The sequence below is a fragment of the Gossypium raimondii genome, chromosome 12 (assembly GCF_025698545.1).
Source record: "Gossypium raimondii isolate GPD5lz chromosome 12, ASM2569854v1, whole genome shotgun sequence".
Taxonomy (NCBI): domain Eukaryota; kingdom Viridiplantae; phylum Streptophyta; class Magnoliopsida; order Malvales; family Malvaceae; genus Gossypium; species Gossypium raimondii.
In genome coordinates, this window is record NC_068576.1 from 1,350,394 (window position 1) to 1,371,842 (window position 21,449).

The 21,449-nt window shown below is 33.9% G+C and overlaps 3 protein-coding genes across 11 annotated transcripts; all 3 read left to right on the plus strand.

Moving 5' to 3' along the window:
• Window positions 1–1,838: 1,838 nt before the first annotated feature.
• Window positions 1,839–9,385, plus strand: LOC105762681 (katanin p80 WD40 repeat-containing subunit B1 homolog KTN80.4). 9 transcript variants are annotated; one of them, XM_052625512.1, is made up of 20 exons: window positions 1,849–2,507; window positions 2,626–2,779; window positions 2,949–3,079; window positions 3,345–3,462; window positions 3,599–3,825; window positions 4,399–4,501; window positions 4,656–4,726; window positions 4,885–4,959; window positions 5,057–5,200; window positions 5,307–5,538; window positions 6,119–6,466; window positions 6,632–6,811; window positions 7,281–7,337; window positions 7,414–7,532; window positions 7,628–7,762; window positions 7,840–7,914; window positions 8,021–8,133; window positions 8,395–8,511; window positions 8,602–8,670; window positions 8,816–9,385. In XM_052625512.1, the coding sequence occupies exons 2-20, from the start codon at window positions 2,752–2,754 to the stop codon at window positions 8,877–8,879; spliced, it is 2,406 nt and encodes an 801-aa protein (XP_052481472.1). In that variant the 5' UTR covers window positions 1,849–2,507; window positions 2,626–2,751; the 3' UTR covers window positions 8,880–9,385. The 9 variants fall into 9 exon arrangements, with proteins under 9 accessions (XP_052481470.1, XP_052481469.1, XP_052481472.1 ...); XM_052625507.1 differs by having other exon boundaries at window positions 6,119–6,811; window positions 8,819–9,385; XM_052625506.1 differs by having other exon boundaries at window positions 1,851–2,507; window positions 2,715–2,779; window positions 6,119–6,811.
• Window positions 9,386–11,672: 2,287 nt separating this feature from the next.
• LOC105762684 (ankyrin repeat domain-containing protein 2B) lies at window positions 11,673–14,765 on the plus strand. Its single transcript, XM_012580522.2, has 8 exons — window positions 11,673–11,988; window positions 12,353–12,537; window positions 12,884–13,096; window positions 13,213–13,361; window positions 13,497–13,665; window positions 13,747–13,839; window positions 14,161–14,300; window positions 14,385–14,765. Exons 1-8 carry the CDS (start codon window positions 11,952–11,954, stop codon window positions 14,482–14,484), a joined length of 1,086 nt encoding a protein of 361 aa, XP_012435976.1. The 5' UTR covers window positions 11,673–11,951; the 3' UTR covers window positions 14,485–14,765.
• A 477-nt stretch (window positions 14,766–15,242) lies between these two features.
• Window positions 15,243–18,059, plus strand: LOC105762685 (UDP-rhamnose/UDP-galactose transporter 1). Its single transcript, XM_012580523.2, has 5 exons — window positions 15,243–15,727; window positions 16,628–16,812; window positions 16,959–17,159; window positions 17,285–17,446; window positions 17,536–18,059. Exons 1-5 carry the CDS (start codon window positions 15,595–15,597, stop codon window positions 17,875–17,877), a joined length of 1,023 nt encoding a protein of 340 aa, XP_012435977.1. The 5' UTR covers window positions 15,243–15,594; the 3' UTR covers window positions 17,878–18,059.
• The last annotated feature ends 3,390 nt before the right edge of the window (window positions 18,060–21,449 follow it).

The window sequence follows — 21,449 nt, forward strand, 5'->3', positions numbered from 1 at the left end:
CCCTAGTTGTAATGATCCACAATATGAGTTGGTTAAACGTTAGTCCAAGTGGCATTCCATCTTTTATCCTCCAAAATTCTGCGCACTTTCACACAATCAAATGGATTGCTTGCCCCACATGTCTAATGTTCAGTGTCGGTTGTATCTTAAAGTATATGTTATGGTACTAATTAACATCTTTTATAAAATTTAAAGACCTCGTTATGTAGTGGTGGAAATGATGGTTTTTTCTTTGAAAGTTTAATGTGGTTGAATCATGGATGCTTCTTCAAGTTTGAAAGGAAAAGAGTGGGTAAAATTGTGCACATTGTTCCCATCCTAGTCAAAATGTAGATCTAGTGCTATATTTAGTCAATAATTTTGCTCCCTTTACTTTTCCAGATTTTGAAATTCAATTCAATTTTAAATGGTGTCAAATTTTCACTGGGAAAGTGGCATTAACCTCCCCAGTGGTGAAAACTTGACATCATTTAATAGTAAATTGATTTTTTGAAGTAAAAGTTAATTTGATTTTGAATTATTTAATGAGATATAAGAGGGGACTATTTGCATATTTGACCCAAACGTGGGATGGTAAAACTTGAAGGGGTTCGAATGTTGCATTTTGAAATAAGATTACGGTGTTTGGATTTTAGTATTCCGGTTATTCCATAATATAAGATGTAATTTCACTACTATCCATTTCTTAGATTATCTTAGATTACATGTGTAGCATTAAATTTTTGGACCAATTTGTTGAATGATTTTATTGTTCTAGTCAATTTAGGTTTTTTCTTATAGTGAACAGTAAATATCATACATTACAATTATAATCATTGTATTTTATTTAATATTTTAATTATAGTTATAACTATAATTATGGTTGGTATTGTAATAATTTCTCATGAATTATTATAATTATAATTTATAAATTTATTTAAACCACAAATACATTTACTTATTAATATATAAATTGTAATAAAAGCAAGAATTCTAACAATTTGTTAAGGAAATTGAGACTAAAAAGTTATAAAGGAATTTCACTTGTTTAAAAATTATTATAAGAAGAATAATCGAATAAAATGTGTTTCTAGGTAATCATACATTTCGTCAACTAAAGATATACTTTACATTCCAACTAAATGAACCATACGAGGTAATATTATATTCTATTTATCATAGAACGTAATCTAAGATTCGACGAATCAAAAGTTTTCAAATTATTTTGTGAATTTTATGTGAAATTTTTGAGTGGGGATATTTTCATTTTAAAAGGTGGATGTTGATGGAGCAAGACAACAATGGTAAATGCTTATTTTGTTCTATTTAAATTTAGTTCTTATAAATTATATATGTATTTAGCGTATATATAAATATGGATGTAAATGAAAATTATAAAATAAATATATTTATAAAAAGTTACGTAAAATAATTTTATAGTTAAGTTGACATTTCGGTTGATAGTGATATTAATTTAATCAAACACGTAAATAATAGTAATTATAGATGTTATATACTAAATTATCATTAGTGAAAGCATAAACAGTGATTACGGATATATATATATATTGGTGCAAACACTAGACGAAGCAGAGGTGGATGAGACAAGTCTTGTCCTTATTCCCATCCCTCTTTTGTCCAAAGCAACAATTTTGATATGTACAAACTGAGCTTGTAAAGCTGTAATGGAAGCTTGGAAAATGCAAAGTCAGAACTAATGTATCAGCTATTATTGTAATAAGTTGAAGAGGTGCCGTCAAATATCGATGGGCTTTAACACAAATTCTCCAAATAGAGAAGGGTTAGAAAAAGATAGGGATATGAGTAGAAGCCATTTTAGCGGTGGAGGAGGAGGTGGCGTGCAATTAGAATAACATGATTGACATGAATCAATGCAAGAAGATCCAAGCCAAGCCATAGTTTTTAGTGGCTCCCACTTTAATTAAGTAAAAAACTTCGAGAAAATCAATTTGAAAGATTGAATTGAAATAAATAAAGAAAAGAAATAATAAAAGAGAAAAGGTAAGCAGGGTTTCATTGAGAATGAAGGTAGTAGGATGGTGGGGTATGGTTGTCCAGTCTTTTTCAGATTTTGAGTTGCAGATGGAGGGATTCTTGGATTGGGCCCTTCTGTTTTTTGAATTTTCATTTTTCATTTTAATTTCCCTCCCTTCCCAAACCTTATTAATCAGTTAAATTGAAAAAAAAAAAAAAACCCAAGCAGCAGCAGCAGCAGTAGTGGTGAAAGTGAAACCTGAATTCTGAAACCGGCCCCTTCTTTCTTCATTTTTTTTCTTCTATTTCTGTGTTCTATATCTGGAATAATCTCATTTGGTAGAGTTTGATTTTGAAGTTGAAGATTTGGGTTTTATTAAGAAAAAATTGGAGAAGTTTTTGAGTTTGCAAAACAGAAGCAAACTCCACTTCTACTTACTTTCTCCTCCATTTCTTTAAAAACTGTAAATTTAGAGGAAATCCAAGCAAGAAGATTCAACTATGAGACAATCTCTCCAATTATTGTCTTCCCTGTAAGTCTATGGTTTCTGGTAAAAATGTCGGTTACTTCTCTCTTTTTGTATAAGTTTGGTCTGTATATGTATTTTTTTAATGTTTACTGCCTAACAGCAAAAGTTCTCAATTATGCAGTCGTTGGAAATGGCTAAAATAATGAAATGAAGATGAGATCTAAGGATTTTCTTTTTATTTTTAGAAAAAAAATTGAATGTTTGCTGTAGCCATTGCTAGGGTATTGTCTTCAGTTTCGTTTCCGCCATGGCTACCAAACGCGCTTACAAGCTACGTATCCTTTTTTTTAAGGTTTTTATTAAATTATGTTACAATTGATATACTCGATCTGAGTTTTTCATTACAGTTGCCCCGATCACCTGAAATAGGCCTCTTCCAGCTTCTTCTTTTTTTTTTTTTTTCTTTTCTGTACCCGGGGTAGCCTTAATAATTGTAATAACCAGAGGAATTTGTGGCACACTCTTCAAGTGTGAATTGCCTGAAGATTGGAAGAAAATCGTCTAGGGTTCTTGTGACTGGAGGTGAAGATCACAAGGTTAATCTCTGGGCTATCGGAAAACCCAACGCCATACTGGTCAGTTCTCGCTATATGTTTGCTTAATGCAATTCATTTCAATTACTTTTTCGTTTAACCTCTTTTATCTGTCAATACCAGTGTTTTCACTGTCAATGATTTGTTGCAATTTATTATATGCTCACTAGGCACTAGGGGGGGGGGGAGAATATTTGATACGGTAAATAATAGGATTAAATAATTCAACCTCTGATAAATTTTCAATTCGGTGACCAGTGAATTCTTATTATTCCCGTACAATTTTGTATGTGAACCATTATATCAGAGTTTGTCAGGACACACGAGTGGAATAGATTCAGTGAGCTTTGATTCTTCAGAAGTCTTGGTAGCTGCAGGTGCTGCAAGTGGCACTATCAAGCTTTGGGATTTGGAGGAGGCAAAAAGTATGCTCATCTAAATCCGTGGACTTGTTTTCCCTTTTTTTTAATCTAAATATGCATGTTGCTGCCTGTTTGTTAAATGCCGGTCTTAAATATGTGTCAGTTATTTATTTATTTTTGCTATCTGATACTTTTCTAGTTGTTCGGACTCTGACTGGTCATAGATCCAATTGCATCTCTGTGGACTTCCATCCCTTTGGTGAGTTTTTTGCATCTGGTTCTCTTGATACAAATCTCAAGGTGTGGGATATCAGAAAGAAAGGATGTATCCACACGTACAAGGGCCATAATCGAGGAGTCAATGCAATCAGGTTTACACCAGATGGCCGATGGGTTGTATCTGGCGGCGAGGACAACATTGTGAAGGTCAGAATTTGCTGTGTAGTTTAGTTCATGATGCTAGTCATTTTGTACTAATCTACATGTTTCTTTTTTTTTCTTTTGGGGGCATGGTAGGGTGAATAAACATAGAAAGAAGGGTTTTCAATACTTTTAGTGGCAGCCTGTTTCATGACAATGCTCTTATTTCCTGGGGACTGGAATTGAGACTTTGGAGTGAGGCTATGCAAAGCTGAGGTGTTGAATGAACTTACATGCCTCTTTTATTTCATATTGTTTTTAATTCTCTGATTCAGCCAACTTCGAATCTTTGGTTGTTCTGTTATATAGCTATGAAAGGATCCATAGGTGGAGTTCTTTGGCTTTCTCCCATTTGTATTTTAATATCTGCATGCTATTTCATTGTTTATACGTCATAATGGTCAGACTGGTGTATAGACTGCCTGCTTTCAGTTCTCTTTGAAAAAAAAGTTTTCACCTTATAAACAAATTTAAATGCACATTTGTAGGCAGCGCATATACACATTTTAGTATTTGAGTTTGGATGTTGATTCAAGATAACTTCTACAATAATATTTTTCATGTCGTATATATCAACAGGTTTGGGATTTGACTGCTGGAAAACTGTTGCATGATTTCAAGTCTCATGAAGGCCAAATCCAGAGCTTAGATTTTCATCCCAATGAGTTTCTTCTGGCTACAGGTTGGTTATTACCTTCTATGAAAAGAGTTCTTACTTAGCTCACTTGAGAAGTGATTCTATGATGTTGTCCTAAAGTATCTTTATATTGTGTGAGGAAGTTATAGATCCTTCTTGTGTGCTCTAATTTTCATTATATGTTCTCTTGCCTTCACAGGTTCAGCTGACCGGACTGTTAAATTTTGGGACCTAGAAACCTTTGAGCTTATTGGTTCAACTGGGCCTGAGGTACTTTAGCTGGTCTTGGATACCTGCCAGTTCTCTTAGCAGAGTTAGAGATTCTGTTGAGATCATAAGATCTTTGTTCCATATTTAGGTCATAGGATCTTTGATTTCCTGTTTTATTGTGGAGGAGTTTATACATGATTTTTTTCTATATACTTTAGACTACTGGAGTCCGTTGCTTGACCTTCAACCCTGATGGGAGGACTGTACTCTGTGGATTACATGAAAGTCTGAAGGTGAGGTCTTTTATGGTTCGACTTTCATCAGACTATAGTGATTTACAATGAATTGTTGCTATTCCCATTTTACTTCATTTTTCTTCGCAAATTCCAGGTTTTCTCATGGGAACCAATAAGATGTCATGATAGTGTGGATGTGGGGTGGTCTAGATTGTCAGATCTTACTGTTCATGAAGGAAAGCTTCTTGGCTGCTCCTATAATCAAAGCTGTGTTGGCGTTTGGGTTGTGGACATCTCGGTATTGTTCAGTTTTCTGCACTCTCATTTATTTAACCAGTCAGCTTTCTTTATTGGCAGTTATTGTATTAAAGATTTTAACATTAAAATTTTGGTCTCTGGTACAGCGCATAGATCCTCATGCTGTTCCTGATGCTAATTGTGTGAATAGTCATTCTGAGCCTAAATCTAGTTCTGGTGGAAACCCCGCTGTACTGAATGAGAACACGACCAAAGCTAGTATTGGAAGGTTATCAGTTTCACAAATTTCTGATACTTTAGTGAAGGAAACGAAATCCCTTGGGAGGTTATCCATTTCACAAAACTCAGATCCTGCTAAGGAGTCAAAAAATTTGGCATGTATGTTACATTTTACTTTGAATTTGTTTTGGGGTTTAGCACTTTCACTTTATGTTTCTTGATTCTCACAAATTTCTTTAGAAACCATATCATTAAATATACTTTTCATGGTGAATTAGTTTTCACTTATACAGTTTACATTAAAAAAAAGTATATTTGTTGAAAAAGGTCTCAGGAAAGACAAGTGAAATCCACTCTGAACTAAACTAAACTCTTTTTAAACAATCAAAAAATGAATGGAAAAAGGTGGATTGATGCATAGAACATGTATGGTAGAACTGTGCAAAAGTTCTCTTATACTTATTTTATGTCCATTAGTTTTTCTGTAAGCGATTTACTTTATGCTATTGCTTTTGGTAAGCAGGCAGTAGTAATAGGTCAATTTGTTAAAAAGGAAAAATTTTAGAAAAATGATTACTTGCTAATTAACAAAAACATGCTCAGCCAATTAAGTAAACAGTTATTATAGAAGTTATGAACTATCTGGAAGCATGGTGCCCCCTGAAGGGGGTGGGGGGAGGTGGGGGTTGTGTTTGCAGCTGTTATCTATCTTATTCTGGCTTTTGCATAATGGTTGAAGCCACAGGAAATGTGCCTGATACACCTCAGAGAGTCAATTTGAACACTGCCCCTAAGACAACTCAACCAAGTTCAGTAACAGTTCCTAGTGGAGCAGCTCCAAAGAGGAGTTCCATGAGGACTAGTTCATCTGTCAATGCTCCAAATTTTAACAAGTTAGATGTCATACCTGTGATTGTGCCTAGAAATGATATGAGGTTGGAGCAGGCTGTTGAATCAAGAAAAGAAGTTGGAATATCGAGGAGAAGTTTGGAACAGGCTGCCGAATCTAGAAGAGAAGTTGGAATAGCTGGGAGAAGTTTGGAGCCGAGCCAGCCAGCTGCTGAATCTAGAAAAGAAACTGGACCAGGTGAGAGAACTTTGGAGCTAGGAACTGATCCTAGAAAAGAACTGGGTATTGTTGGAAGAACAATGCCATTTTCTTTGCAGTCAAAGACCTCTAGTTTTCGGAAATTTCAAAATAACAGAGAAGACATGGATCAGCCAGCTATCTCTGCTCCTTCTGAAGGTGCAGGTTCAAAGGTGGATGGATTCAGCAGTGTTCTGGACAAGAGTATATTTCCTTCTGTCAAAGGCCCAATGAAAGGAATGCCTGTTGCTGAAAGGAATGCAAGAGAAGATATGTGTGTTGGCTCTGATAAGAGTGAACCAAACTCAGTGGTGGAGTTGCCTCCAAACTACTGGGATGAAAATTGTATGTTCTTAAAACTCTCAATTTACTTTTCTAACTTTGGTTGTAGCTTTTCCTATTTAGCTTCTTCTAGACTTCTTAAAATTGCTATAACTTGTTTGCTTCTAACCTTGACAGTCAGATTAGTTTCTGAATTAGATTTTGACTGAAATTCTTTCTATTAAAATGCTTTAAGTAAATGACTGTTTGATAGCAACCATAAGTTTTCTTGAGACTTAATAGGAACAACTGAAATTGTGAAGTGGAGGGAACAATGGATAGTACCTTGTATAAATCCAAATAATGGCATCTGTACTTTTGGTTGCATAAAGAAAATGTCATGTTTGGGAGCAATGATCTCTTTTTTCCAATAGAAATTGGAATGCAAAAGATAGCAAAGAGTCAAACAAGCAAAAGGTTAAAGCAGTTTGTTATGCATTTCTCAAGTTGAAATGTTTAACTATTCATGCTGAACCTGAATTCTTTGTTTCAGATTCACAAGTGAAAAGAACACATAGAGATGCATATCCTTTAGAAAGCCAAAAAGGAGGTATATCTCTTCATAGCTGGTAGATATTGTGCACAATTCCATAGTCTCAACTCACTATCTTTGGTCAATTCTTCAGGAAAAACACATGTAGTCATAAATTTGGAGAAAAGAGGGAAACCTTCTAATTATGATAGACCTAATTTTGGTATATCTACAGGGAATGCATCTATGTCAAATATGTCTTCATTCAATTCGGTAAAAATATACCTAAGCTTGTGTTCACTTTCTTTCCCTTTTCAATATGTTCCCGATGCTAATTTATGTATTCATATTCTTATCTTTTTTAAAAGTATAAACAAAGAGGATACCATCCCTCTGTCGAAAAAGAAATGCCTTCTGCCAGTGATGAGGATGCTGTTGCAGATGTAATGGAGCAGCATGACCAATTCATTGGTTCCATGCAGTCTCACTTAGCTAAGTTACAGGTAAAAGCCTACACAAACTGGAAGTCATGCTATGGATTGTTTACATTGCTGAACCTTGTTTATTATATTGGTTTTAGGTTGTTCATCGATACTGGGAAAGGAATGACGTAAAGGGTGCAATCAGTGCAATGGAAAAGATGGCTGATCATGCTGTAAGCACTTTAAGTTTGTCAATACATGCATCTCGATTCAAACTTTTGTGTAACCTGAACCTATTGAAGAGCTACAATTGGTTTGTTTTGATGATGGGAATTGCAGGTGCTTGCAGATGTCTTGAGCATTGTCACTGAGAAAATAGACATTGTCACATTGGACATTTGCACTTGTCTTCTGCCCCTCCTGTCTAGTCTCCTTGGAAGTGAGATGGATAGGTAAGAATAGTGTCATAATCTTGCACTTTTATGCATTTTTGCAGTCTCTCTGCCTGTTATTTTTGCTCTCAAATTGTTCTGGAAACACCAATTGCTTTCAGTAGTTCTCTGTGGTAATTTTGGTCAACTTTGAAATGCAATACCCGTAAAGTGGTTAAAATGAGTAGTATTTTAGCATTAGTTTTCTGAGGCTCTCTTCACTCTGTTCATTGTATCTTCCAGTAGAATAGGTTTCGGTATTTAACTGCAGCTCCTATATAGGCATTTGTGCATTTGTCTTGACATGCTGCTTAAGCTGGTCAGAGTATTCGGTCCAATGATATATTCAACATTATCTGCTTCAACACCTGTTGGTGTAGACATCGAGGCAGAGCAAAGGTCTGCCTGTTTGCTTCCTAACTGCAAATTTAATATTCAAGTGTTCAGTAATTGGATTATTAACTGAGGTCATGTTGCTGATTGTCCTAGGTTTGAACGTTGCAACCTCTGCTTTGTAGAACTTGAAAAAGTAAAGCGATGTCTCCCCACAGTTACTAGGTGAGCATGGTGGTTATTTAAACATGCAGATGGCTGCTCTACTAGGGTTTAATCATACACAAACTTTCTATACTGTATGACATTTTCCTGAGATCTCCATATTCATTTATCTATTTATTTATTTTTGTTTCCGTTTTCTCCATAGAAGAGGGGGATCGGTGGCAAAGTCTGCCCAGGAATTGAATCTAGCATTTCAAGAAGTGTCATAACCGAAACCAACACATAGAATCATGAGTGCATACACTAAGCTTATTCCGTGTGCTTTTTATGGATTAAAATATTTTGCTGATGTGGAGTGCAAGTTTTTAGCATTTAAAATGCATGCCGGTGAAAGCATCGACGACTACTTCCATGCATACTGTCAAGTCCTAATGGTCATTGTAAATGGAGGCATTTAATCTGCAAGCTGATTCTACTGCATTGTGAAGGGCTAATGGAGTTGTGTCACACTGCTGCCGGTTGCTGCACAGTTTTTTCAACTTCTAACCCAATAATATGTTGCACATCAATTTGCACCTTTTTGGCTTGTAATGCTTAACTGTGTAGTATAATATAATATATATATATATATACACGTGTTAAAGCTGTTGAAAAACCTGAAAATAGAGCAATCTTTAGCTGCTTGTGTTGGATTGGTGAATTGGGGTTGTGTTGTTTGCATGATTCGTTCTGTAAGATTGAAAGAAAATGAAAGACAAAGCTAAGATATTGATGACGTCATTTGTATTCCTTGAGTTCCTGGTATTGAAAATTTAAAGCTGCAACTTGTTTTTGGGCTGATTAGATGTCTTTTCTTGGTTAGGGTTTCGTTTTATGGGGCACCCAAAAGTTCCAAATTACAAACATTTTGTTGGATGAAAATGATTTTTTTTTTATTTTCATAAACGGAACACCTAAGAAAATTTTTACAGAATATGATTTTTTAAATAATTTTTATATTGATAAATAAAATATTGATATGAAATTTGTGCTTACATGCTAATATGATTAATATTTTCTATTGACATATATTGAGAAAATTTTGTCAGATTAGCCGAAAAACATAATAAGCTAATTACATCATGATTCTTTGGGCAAAGATGCCACTAATTTGATCAATAGAAGAAAGTGTAAGCACTTCTCTTGGGATGTCAAACTTCTATCAAAGGTCATTTTGGTTAAACAGTCAGTAATTTTATTAATGTCTCTTGGGATATCCGCAAATAACCTCAGGCCAAAGATTGTTTTTAAGCTTGAATCATATGCATTTTAAATACCTATACAACTATATATAAAAGGAAGTCCATACCATAATAGACATCTATTCATTTTTCTTCCCTTCTTTTCTTTTGCCTTGAGAACATTATGAGTAAATTTCAATCTCAATCCTCTATTTTTAAATTATAAGAATGACTAAATTTTAACTTGATTTCTATATTTTGTATATTTTAATTTTGACATAATTTAATACATCAACTTTTATAATATCATTAGTTAGTGGGAGTTCTGCGACATCGATGACAAAATTTTAAAAATAAAAATATAGAAATTAAATTTCAAATATACTAACGGTACAAAACTTTTAAAGTTTACATTATAAATTAATTAAGAAATAAATAATTAACTGTAGATAAAAATCATACTAATTAATTGTAAATGGATTGATTGAAAATTAAGAGATTCCAGCCATTTCAAAATATGATATATAAAAATAAAATAGTAAATAAATTTTAAGATATTTATTTTAGAAAGAAAGGAGTTAAATAGATTATTTGATTTACTTTTTTACAAAATGAGAGGTATTGTTTTTTCATAATTATCTTTTAGGATATACTGATAATTTTAGTGAAAGCTAGAATCGAAATTTTATGTCTCGGTTGTTTACCTATAAAATCCACTCGAGTTTAAATTTTATTTGGATAACCCTTTTGAATTTGAACTTTTAAAATGAAAATTAAGAGAAAAAAATAAACTATGCTTTAAAAAATATAAAAAGAAAGCTACCTACTAGTCGCTCAATTATTAGTAAATTTTATTTTAGTCACTCAATTACTCAAATTTTCTTCTTCCTTTTGTTAGTAATCATTATATAACTTGGCAGGTTTTAAAATTGGAATTATAACAACTTTAACCTTCAACATTTATAAATTATGTCAATTTAGTCTTGATTCTAAAAGATTAACTCTCTTCATTTGCACATTGTGTATTTTTTTCAAATTTTTCTGTGATATTAAGGGTTAATTTTAAAAGAATAAGAAAAGATAAAATTATTATATTGGATTTTGGGTATTTTCATTTTTCGTATTATTTCATTCAAATTTACTTGATAGATATTTTTAAAGCTTTTTATGTGAAACGGTTATAAAGAAAAGCGAAATTGAAAAGAAAAACCAAATTACACAATATGTAAATGTTTAGGGTTAATTTTTTAAAATCAAGATTAAATTGACATAATATATAAATGTTGAGGATTAAAATTACTATTATGCATATTTTAAAAGTTGTCTTGTCATCTTTCGATCAATCATTTAACAATTTATACAACAACAAAAAAACTCGAATAGTTAGGTGATTGCAAGTATAATTTACCTCCAAAATTAATATTTTATTTTAAGATAAACTATATTAACTCACCCTAAATTTTGTTTAAAATTAGATTTTAGTCACCTAATTTTTAAAAATTACATAATAGTTATTAACGTTATCAAATTATTACATTTTTGTCTCTCCGCTGTTGACTTCCGTTTAAAAAAAATGTTATACCTTAATGAAAAATTATTTTGATATTTAAAAAAAAGATTATTCAGTAAACGAATGGTGAGTTTGGATAAACGGTGCGTTTACCTGCTGTTAATGTAAAAACAGGGTAGAGATAAAAATTAAGCTAAATACACCGCACTGCACCCAATCGCCCATTCAAACTCACGAGAAATGTAAGCTTAGGTAGAATCGGTGCAGTTTAAGCTTTATTTTATTAAAAGAAGTCAAACGAAGTAAAGTATATTATGATGCAGAAGAGTAAGAAGGAGGAGGTGATCACCTCCAATTTCCAATTTTTGTGTTAATTGCATTCAGAGTTCACTCTTAAAAGGCAATGGTGCTTTGCCTCTGCCTTAGGCTTTAGCCTCCTCTCCTGTCTTACTGTGTTTCACTTTACTTGTCCGAGAGAGTTTTCTGATTCTCTATTCCTCATTTTATGTTACATTTTTCCCCAGAGACACAAACCAATACACTTTCATCTCTCTTCATTTTTTTTCCTTTCCAGTGCCAATTTCTTCTTTCAATTAAGCTATTATTCCTCCATGGCTTCCAATTTGCAACACGATTCCACTTCTTCCAGTGAGCTTTCTTTCTTTCTTTGTTGGATTTGAATTTGTTCGGAGATCAATACGAGTTCCATTTCCTTATTTCTTAATCGGCTGTTAGATGAATTTACTCTTTCAGCTCATTCTAGTTATTCCCTTTTAGCACTCTGTTTATCTGGTGTTGAATTTAAAAAAAAAAAAGATATAATCTTTCATAGTTAATCTCAGTGCTGCCTTTTCATTATATTGTACCTTCCAAGTGCTAAGTTTAGGCCTTGTAATTGTACTGTACCTCAGTACTAATTTCGTTTAATGTTGATGAAACCCCATATCGCATGGTTTGGCTGTTTGTACATTGATGTGTAGCTTGTTCTTTATGTTTCTCTTGTCTTTGTTAGATGAGAAATCGGCTTTGACAACAGACACCGAAGGTATGAAATCAGAAATATCCACCATTGACAGCAAAACTTCGAAACCAGAAGCTTCCCAACCAGCTCAGGCTGGAGCCTCCCCTTCCAATATGGGACCTGGGTTTGTCCCACCCAATCCGTTTGATTCCTCAGCCATGAGTGGCCTTCTTGAGGTAAGCTTCTCTATTTTTAATTTTATTATTCTCTGGATGGATTACTCTGAATTGTTTCTTCAAATGAAAATGAAGTTGTTATTAAATTTAATGGAAAAGTTTAGTTTTTAGTATCAAGTCTAGATTAGTACGTCCGGAGTTCATTTTCAGGTCTTTTTACGTTTTTTTCCATTCATCTCTGGTCGGTCATGCAGTTTATTCTTCTTGTGACTGATTTGGTTTGATTTTAATCTCATTTTTCATTTTTGCACAATTCGGTTTCCGTAACAGCTTGTCTTTAAGTCTCAAGTCTGAACAAATTTTAATTTTATGTGTTGTGGATCTTGACCATCTTGGTCTATTTTAGGATCCAAGCATCAAGAGACTAGCTGAGCAGATAGCAAAAGATCCTTCATTTAACCAAATGGCAGAGCAGCTCACTATGATGTTTCAAGGGGCATCAGCCGAAGAGAGTTTGCCTGAGTTTGAACCACAGCAGTACTATTCGACCATGCAACAGGTTATGCAGAATCCCCAGTTTATGACCATGGCTGAACGCCTGGGTAATGCATTAATGCAGGTACATGTGGCCTCAGTTGCCCATTTAAGCGGATTCACGGTTCTTTTAGTCTTTTACCCTTCTATCACATTAAATGAACTCGCCTCTGGCAGATGAAGTTTTAGTTTTGTCTTCAGGATCCTGCTACGTCTAGTATGCTTGAAAGTTTGTCCAATCCTCAGCAAAAAGACCAGATTGAGGAAAGAATGACACGTATCAAAGAGGATCCATCATTGAAACATATTCTAGAAGAAATAGAGACAGGTGGTCCCACAGCAATGATGAGGTGGGTGATCAAAGTACTAGTAGCATCATAGTATTATAGTGTTGTGGGCACAACAGTTTCTTCTTTAGAATGTATGTAGATGTCTGCATTTAGCTATTTTTCACTAAATTAATAGCAGAAAGGCTTCTGGATTAGGTACTGGAATGATAAAGAAGTTCTCCAGAAGTTGGGTGAAGCAATGGGTCTTGCAGATTCAGGAGATGCAGCCATTTCTGTTGGTAACGCTGCAGCCGATGAAGATGATGAAGTAGGGAATGAGGATGAGTCAATTGTACATCATTGTGCTAGTGTTGGTGATGTTGAGGTAGGACAGAGTGAATTTTTGTACATGTATTTTTCGCCTTTGATAGATAATCTAAAAAGTCTCGACTCATTTGTGGTTTAGGGTCTGAAAACTGCACTAACCTCTGGTGCTGACAAGGATGAAGAAGATGCAGAGGGGAGGACGGCATTACATTTTGCATGTGGTTATGGCGAGGTACGATAATTTTATACTTGAAATCTGAGTAGTCCCTACTGCTGCATTACCTGACTAATGAAGTAGTTTTGTCTATCGAGGACAAACTTGTGTGGAAAATCTGATGGGTTTAACAACTGATTGTTACAAGTATTCAATACTAGTCTCAAATGCCGGGGGACACCTCTAGTCTAGTAGTTTAGGAGAGTTTGTAGGAGATTGGGTTCTTGGGCTAGTTTTAAGTTATGTTTCTTAGTAAAGATTTCAGGCAAAGGGATAGATTCAATGTCATGTTTATTACCTGGGGGTAAAGCTAATACACTAGTGATTTTATTATTGTAGATGAAATGTGCACAGATCCTTGTTGAAGCTGGAGCAAGAGTGGATGCTTTGGACAAGAATAAGAATACTGCACTTCATTATGCAGCTGGTTATGGAAGGAAAGACTGTGTGGCCCTTCTACTGGAGAACGGGGCTGCCGTGTAAGTAAACAAACTCGTTGGGTAACCATTGATATGGATATTGACTTGTTTATGTAATTTATTTTATTTTATTTTTTATGGCAGCACACTCCAAAACATGGATGGCAAGACCCCCATTGAAGTAGCCCAGCTGAACAATCAGCATGAGGTAGTAAAGTTGTTGGAGAAGGATGGGTTTTTGTGAGTTGGGAGGGGGCACTGGCATGTGTGCATGGGAAGGTGCTGCTTGCATTGCGCCCATGAATTAAATTGTACCTCCAGGAAAAAGGAGGTAAAGTGGTAAACTCAAAACAATAAATAAATAAAATATATACTGAATACAATAATAATAATAAACGCATGCCAGAATTTATGTGAAAACATAGAAGTTATATGAACGAAAGATCTGTAGATGAAGACTGGTAGCCAACAACAATGTTTATTGTGTTTTTGTTAATCACAGTTAACAATAAAGTCATTTCATCACTTAAATTCTACAATTATTCTATAATGCTTAATTGATAAAAGGAGGAAGGAGGGTGGTTCACACATTAGGAGAAAGAAAGGTCCCGAGCATAGAAGTCGAGGGTTGAAGAAGACTTCTCCTAAAGTCAAGTATGCCCATTTATAAATGATAGGCGAGGGCGACCAACTCTTGGCCCTAGCCTCGACATGTGGTCTACATTTATCTTGTCACGATTGATTACTTAAGGTGTTGTGGATAAATGATGATAAGATTAATATAGATCAAACAAGGTTCACGTGTGATTCATGCAAAGAAGAGTCCAACACTTATTTTTAATAAAGTAAATAAGAGATATTTCATGCGCGACGCATACATACACCTACGAAGGTGCGAGAGAAAAAAGAAAAGGGAGGGGGGAGGCCAAGAAGCTACCATCTGCCAAATTGCAGTGAAAATAGGATCCACACTCTTCACGCCGGTCTCTTTCTTTCTATTTTTATTTTACACAAATTTAAAAGGAGATTAGGGCAATTGACATTTTCCAAACACTGTAACCATCGATGATCTACTACTCACCATGTCATTCCTTTTTGTTCAAAGAGAATTAAATCGTAAAAATATAAATTTAGGTAACTATTAATAAAAAAGAAAATTGGAACATAATTCGGATCCAACGACTGTATATAAACTCGTGATCGTTCAAGATTTACATGTTTCACATTATCTCGTATATCTTGCTCTGAGCTGCCTCTGCGTGCGGGGGCAGGATCGGAGATTGTTTGGTCGGCGAAGTTTCAGACCTGTCTTTGTAGTCCAATCGACTGCTAATATTCGAGTTGGATTGCGACAATGGAGGCAGAGAAGAAACATTCATCAGCCGTTTCTAATGTGGGAGCTTGGGCAATGAACGTTATTAGCTCCGTCGGGTTAATCATGGCCAACAAGCAACTCATGTCCCCTACCGGTCATGCCTTCGCTTTTGGTCTGTTTCCTTTATTTCCTTCTTTTTTGGTTTCTGTTTTATGATCGCCGGCAGATTTCTCAAATGTTACGTCGTTATGGTGATTGAATTTCTCGAAGTTTTGATTAGCCGATTCCTGTTGGGTTCCGATGCCTAAACAAAAATTCTGGGGGAAATGGCAAACCGTTTGGGCACATTCCCTTTCTAGATTGAGTTGGCGCCAATCTACCGCCATGTTTTTGCGTTCTTTCTATTTAAACTTCTTTCTCTAGCTTTCAGCAATTGCGTATATGCTGGATGAAAGACTTTTATCCTTCAGATTTTGCTTTTTCTTTGGCTTTATCAAGCAAGAAAACAATTCCTCTTCAAATTCATATCAAGTTTTAGATAATTTATACGTAACCATGCATTTCATAATCCAAAACCAATTCCAAATCTTCAAATTCATGTTCCCTTCTGTTTTTGCGTATATATATACACACAAATCAACTGCTGGAGCTGAACCACCTGTAAATTTACCTTATCACTCCATTCGTCCATTGACTCTCCTGGTCGTTTCGCCTCGAACCCTCCTTTCCTTGATTCATGGCGTGGCCATGATAGATGCAATTTTCAACAATCCTAGTCTATGCTTCTGCTTGTTATCTTCTTTACTTCTATCCCTTAACTTCAAAATTTTTTTATGGGATGATGAGTTGAGATGACTATTGATCTTCCAGAATTCAATCTGAAATCTCAGATTAGCCTAAGACAATGAAATTATTATATATTTCCATCCCAATTTATCAAATCTGAGAAAGGCGCTACCTTTTTCTTTTGCTAATACTGTAATTTTTAACATTTCGTAGTAGTTTAGCCCATCTGGACTGGTCTTGCCATGTTTTAGCTTCTGTAAATCTAAAAAATGTCCTGCTTTTACAGCGACAACATTAACTGGGTTCCACTTTTGTACAACTGCCTTAATCGGTTTGGTGTCAAATGCCACTGGTTACACAACAAAAAAGAATGTTCCTTTGTGGGAGCTTCTTTGGTTCTCGGTTGTTGCCAATACTTCAATTACCGCGATGAACTTGAGCCTCATGTTGAATTCGGTTGGATTTTATCAGGTAAAATGACTCTTTAGTAAACACGAGAAAGATAGTACTAACTTTCATTCCTATTTACTTGATAAAAGTTCAAGTTCTTATCTTGGGTATTATCATTATGATTTAGATTTTAAAGCTAATCCTCCATGCTTATCATTGTAATACAGATTTCAAAGCTAAGTATGATTCCTGTTGTTTGTTTTCTGGAATGGCTCCTCAATGGTAAACATTACTCGAGTAAAGTCAAGATGGCAGTGGTGGTGGTGGTGATTGGTGTGGGTGTTTGTACAGTTACTGATGTAAAAATTAACGCGCATGGCTTTCTTTGTGCCTGTGTAGCTGTCCTATCTACCTCCTTACAACAAATTGTAAGCATTTCTCATTATACCATTCTTTTGTTTGCTTGAAAGCGTCTCTCCTTTACCTCTTTGATCATCATTTAATACTCAATGTATGCTTCTGTTTGTATTGATTAACAATGTTCGTGGAACAGTCAATTGGGTCCTTACAGAAGAAGTACTCAATAGGATCTTTTGAACTGCTTAGCCAAACAGCTCCAATCCAAGCTTTATCTCTTTTGTTGCTTGGTCCATTCGTTGATTACTTCCTCACTGGCAAGTTACTAGCAAGTTATAAGATCTCCTCAGCTGCATTTGTAAGTATTCCTTGTCTCTTAAAAACAAAGTTTGACGATTTTTATGAGGAGAAATCTGATATGGGTATGAAACGGGGGGGAATGTGCAGTTTTTCATAGTACTGTCATGTTCCTTAGCTGTTTTCTGCAACATAAGCCAGTACCTGTGCATTGGACGATTCTCGGCAGTGTCTTTCCAAGTGCTAGGACACATGAAAACAGTATGCGTGTTGATATTAGGATGGATGCTGTTTGATTCAGAGCTGACATTGAAAAACATACTAGGGATGAGCATAGCTGTGAATGGGATGATAATATATAGTTGGGCAGTTGAGGGAGATAAGCCAATGCAATACCGAAAAGATGCTACATCAGATGTAAAGGTACTGATGAAGCAAGTGGACGGCTCATCACTACTCAAGGACGTTGAGCTTGGCAAATCTCAAGGATAGTTGTTGCCCAAAATCTTAGGGATTTTTGTTTTTCCAATAACTGGCTAACCACCGGTTGTTCAAAAATCTTCAATTTTTTCTCTTTATTCATTTTTTTTCCTTCTTTTATTTCTTGATATTTCGTTGTAGTTTAAGTTATAATGGAAAAGGATTTTTTCCATAATAATATCACTTCTGAACTACATGAGAGTGGATAGGTAAGGCTAAATACTAAGGTTTGGATTGGCAATTGGGTGCGGTGCGGTGCGTTTAGCTTACTTTTTGTCTCACGCTACAGTATCTAATCTCACCGCCACCGCTGTTTTTACACTAACCATATAGGTAAAAGCACTGTCCATCCAAACTCACCCTAAAAGACTCAAGTGTATGCTGTATTTCTAGAATTCATCACATCCACTTTATGGTTGGAAAACAATTTTTTTAAACAATAAATAAGTAATTACATTTTTAAAATTAAAATAAAATTAAAGAATAGTTTTTTAAGGGTATTGATCTCTCTAAAAAACATTTAAATCAACTTAATTGTTGATAACTTCAAAAATGAGAGAAAAAGACAATTAATCACGACATTCAAATATTTGTCAATTTATCTTATTTTTATTGATGTAGTAATAACTTTTTCCTTCAATATTTACAACTCTACTTGAAGCTTGCTTAAGCATATGAGTGTCGAATAAATTAGATGTTCAAGGAAAGAATTTGTCATTTCTCTTTACCTTAAATAAATATTTTAAAAGCTGAAATCGGAGGTCTCAAGAAAAAGTTAAATTGTGTTATTAATCCTTATACTTAATGGAAATTATAGGTGTAGTCCCTATACTTTAATTTGATTAATTTTAGTTTTATATTTTTCAACTTGATCAATTTTAGTCCCTATTGTAATACCCAATTTTAGACCGGGCTCACATATGGAAACATAATTTTTGAGGATATGCAATCTTATATATGATATGCAATCGTAGATATGATATGCAATCTTAGATATGATATGCAATCTTAGATATGATGTATAATATTTGATATGATATGCAATCTTAGAAGATATGATTTTGTAATCTTAGAGATACCCTTTAATCTCAGCCGTTGATGTAATTGATCTGTACCGTTGGATTTGGGGAGGCTCAACTATAAATAGATGCCTCTCCCTTCATTGTAAAGGAGGGGAAAAAAAAAGGAGGAAGAGGAATAAAAAAGAGAACGATTGGCAGTTTTTTAAAGGTGGCTTACTATTTTTTTCTTTCGATTGTTTTTTTACTTATTTACGATTTTAAAAAGGGGGAGAAGGTGATACCACTGCGAATTTTATTTATTTATTTTATTTAGCCCCTCCGCGTTTTAATGTTTTTGTAATTAAGTTTTTTTATTTTTATTTTTCTTAATTTACCCTTTTATTTATTTTTATTTCAATTGGGTCTAAGTTGAACGGCGTCGTTTTAGAGGAGAAGGGAAAATTTCCCTTCCAGCCCCTCTATGTAATTCGCGCGTTCAAATTAATCCTTTTACTTTTATTTATTTGCGGATTTACCCCAATTTTTTTATTGCAATTCAATTTAGTTTTTCTTTTCTTTCTTTTCATTTATTTTATTAATTAATAACGTAATCATCTTTTTTTTTTATTTTTTTAAAAATCTATACATGTATATTTTTATGCACATTTTTTTAAACTTATATTTTTCTCACATTTATATATATATGTACGTATATATATTTTTAATGTACTCATTATTTAATTGTTTTTATATATATATATTCCTTTTATATGTACATGTATATATTTATTTTTAACGAATATTTTTCCTATATTTTTTAAATGAATATTTTCATCTTTATATGTATATATTTATGATTTTAAAATGATTAAATACTCACTTTTCCTTTTAAAACACACCTTTTTATTATTTTATATATGTACGTATAATTATATTTTTCTTTATTTTCATAAGTATATTATGTATTATATATATGTATAAATTCTATAACCCAAAATTTTATTTGTAAATATATTTATATTTTTAATCTTCATAACTTCCATGTGTATATTATATGTCTTCTAATCTTTATTTATTTTGTTTGCTATCCCATCCATTGTATAATTGTGTTTACATTTAATATTTTGCATGTCATGGATTACCTTTTTTATTTCGTTTATTCATTTGCTTATATTATTTTTATGTCGATGATGTATTTATTATTATTATTATTGTTATTATTATTATTATTATAGCATTTGTATGTATAAAATCACGTTACATCATTTTTTACTCAAATTTAAAGATAGAAAATTTTTTAAAATTGAGATAATGTTCGTATTTGGGATTTTCAAGGGAATTGAGCCCTAACGTATTGGGTTCTGATTTTCTTCGTTAAATCCGACAATCGAGCATTTCTCTTCAATCAAGAAAATAATAAAAACTCATTATTGGGAATTCAACACGTTGTGTCCTAACGTATTGGATGTGACGCATTGATTTCTCGAAATGAAGATTTTTTTAAAAATCATGAAGGAAATATTCCGAGTTTGAGATTCTAAAGGAATTGTGCCCTAACGTATTGGGTGTGATTTCTTAAATCTTGGATAAGTGGATGTTCTTTTAAAGTAAAGGAAATATTCCGAGTTTGGGATTCTAAAGGGATCGTGCCCTAACGTATTGGGCGTGATTTCTTAAATCTTGGATGAGTGGATGTTCTTTTAAAGTTTTATTGTATAAGTATTCTGACCTAATTTATTTTGGAGGAAATTAGAATGTTGTGCCCTAACGTATTGGGTGTGGCATTTTTCTCCGAATTGAAAAGGGTCTTAATATGCAACGTTTTAAGTTTTTAAAGATTATATTTTTAAAATTTTCGACCTTAAGACATTAATTAATTAACTAGGTACCAATTTTTGGGCGTAATGAGGGTGCTAATCCTTCCTCATGCGTAACCGACTCCCGGACCCGTTTTTCTAAAATTCATAGACCAAAGTCGTTTTTAGGCGACCCAATCACACCTTAATAAAAGATTGGTGGCGACTCCCAATTTTCATTTTTTAAAGTCGACAACCTTAAAATTTTTTATTTTTCAAAAATGGTTTCGACAGCTTGGCGACTCCGCTGGGGAACTTTTTTTAAATAAGAGAGTCGAGCCACAAAGTTGATTAATTTTTGTCTTATGGTCGAGAAAATATTTAAAAAAAAAACTCATAACATCCTTTTGCATTCATTATCTTCTTGTTTAAACATTGTTTGCATTATACATTTCATGAGTTGAACAATGTTACCCTTTTAAGTGGAAGTGAGAAACTATGCCTTCGTGAGGTTTTTACCTCCGTGTAGGGTAGTGGATTGCTTTCGGGATACATCCGTACCTATGTCTTCGTGAGATTTTTCATCTCCGTGCAGCCATAGGGAAATGTATTCCCCTGAACTGAACTTGGTCCATATGAGCCTATAATGGGTGAGGATTGAGGAATCTACTGGTTCGGGTACCTTTACTCTAGAAGCCAAACCTCATATAATGAACCTTAGGAATCCACCTTAAGTAGAATCATACTAAACCCTAGTAGATATCCAATTAGGGATCTTTATTATTTC

What these genes read in the sequence shown, in the direction of transcription:
- LOC105762681 (XM_012580514.2), top strand. Translation starts at nt 2,752, where the DNA reads ATGGCTACCAAACGCGCTTACAAGCTAC. An exon ending in TTTAGAAAGCCAAAAAGGAG is followed by an intron (nt 7,338 to 7,413) that starts GTATATCTCTTC and finishes TCAATTCTTCAG; the next exon opens with GAAAAACACATGTAGTCATA. An exon ending in GACATCGAGGCAGAGCAAAG is followed by an intron (nt 8,512 to 8,601) that starts GTCTGCCTGTTT and finishes TGATTGTCCTAG; the next exon opens with GTTTGAACGTTGCAACCTCT.
- LOC105762684 (XM_012580522.2), top strand. Translation starts at nt 11,952, where the DNA reads ATGGCTTCCAATTTGCAACACGATTCCACTTCTTCCA. An exon ending in CCATGAGTGGCCTTCTTGAG is followed by an intron (nt 12,538 to 12,883) that starts GTAAGCTTCTCT and finishes GGTCTATTTTAG; the next exon opens with GATCCAAGCATCAAGAGACT. An exon ending in CTGGAGAACGGGGCTGCCGT is followed by an intron (nt 14,301 to 14,384) that starts GTAAGTAAACAA and finishes TTTTTATGGCAG; the next exon opens with CACACTCCAAAACATGGATG.
- LOC105762685 (XM_012580523.2), top strand. Translation starts at nt 15,595, where the DNA reads ATGGAGGCAGAGAAGAAACATTCATCAGCCGTTTCTAATGTGGGAGCT. An exon ending in CGGTCATGCCTTCGCTTTTG is followed by an intron (nt 15,728 to 16,627) that starts GTCTGTTTCCTT and finishes CTGCTTTTACAG; the next exon opens with CGACAACATTAACTGGGTTC. An exon ending in AGATCTCCTCAGCTGCATTT is followed by an intron (nt 17,447 to 17,535) that starts GTAAGTATTCCT and finishes GGGAATGTGCAG; the next exon opens with TTTTTCATAGTACTGTCATG.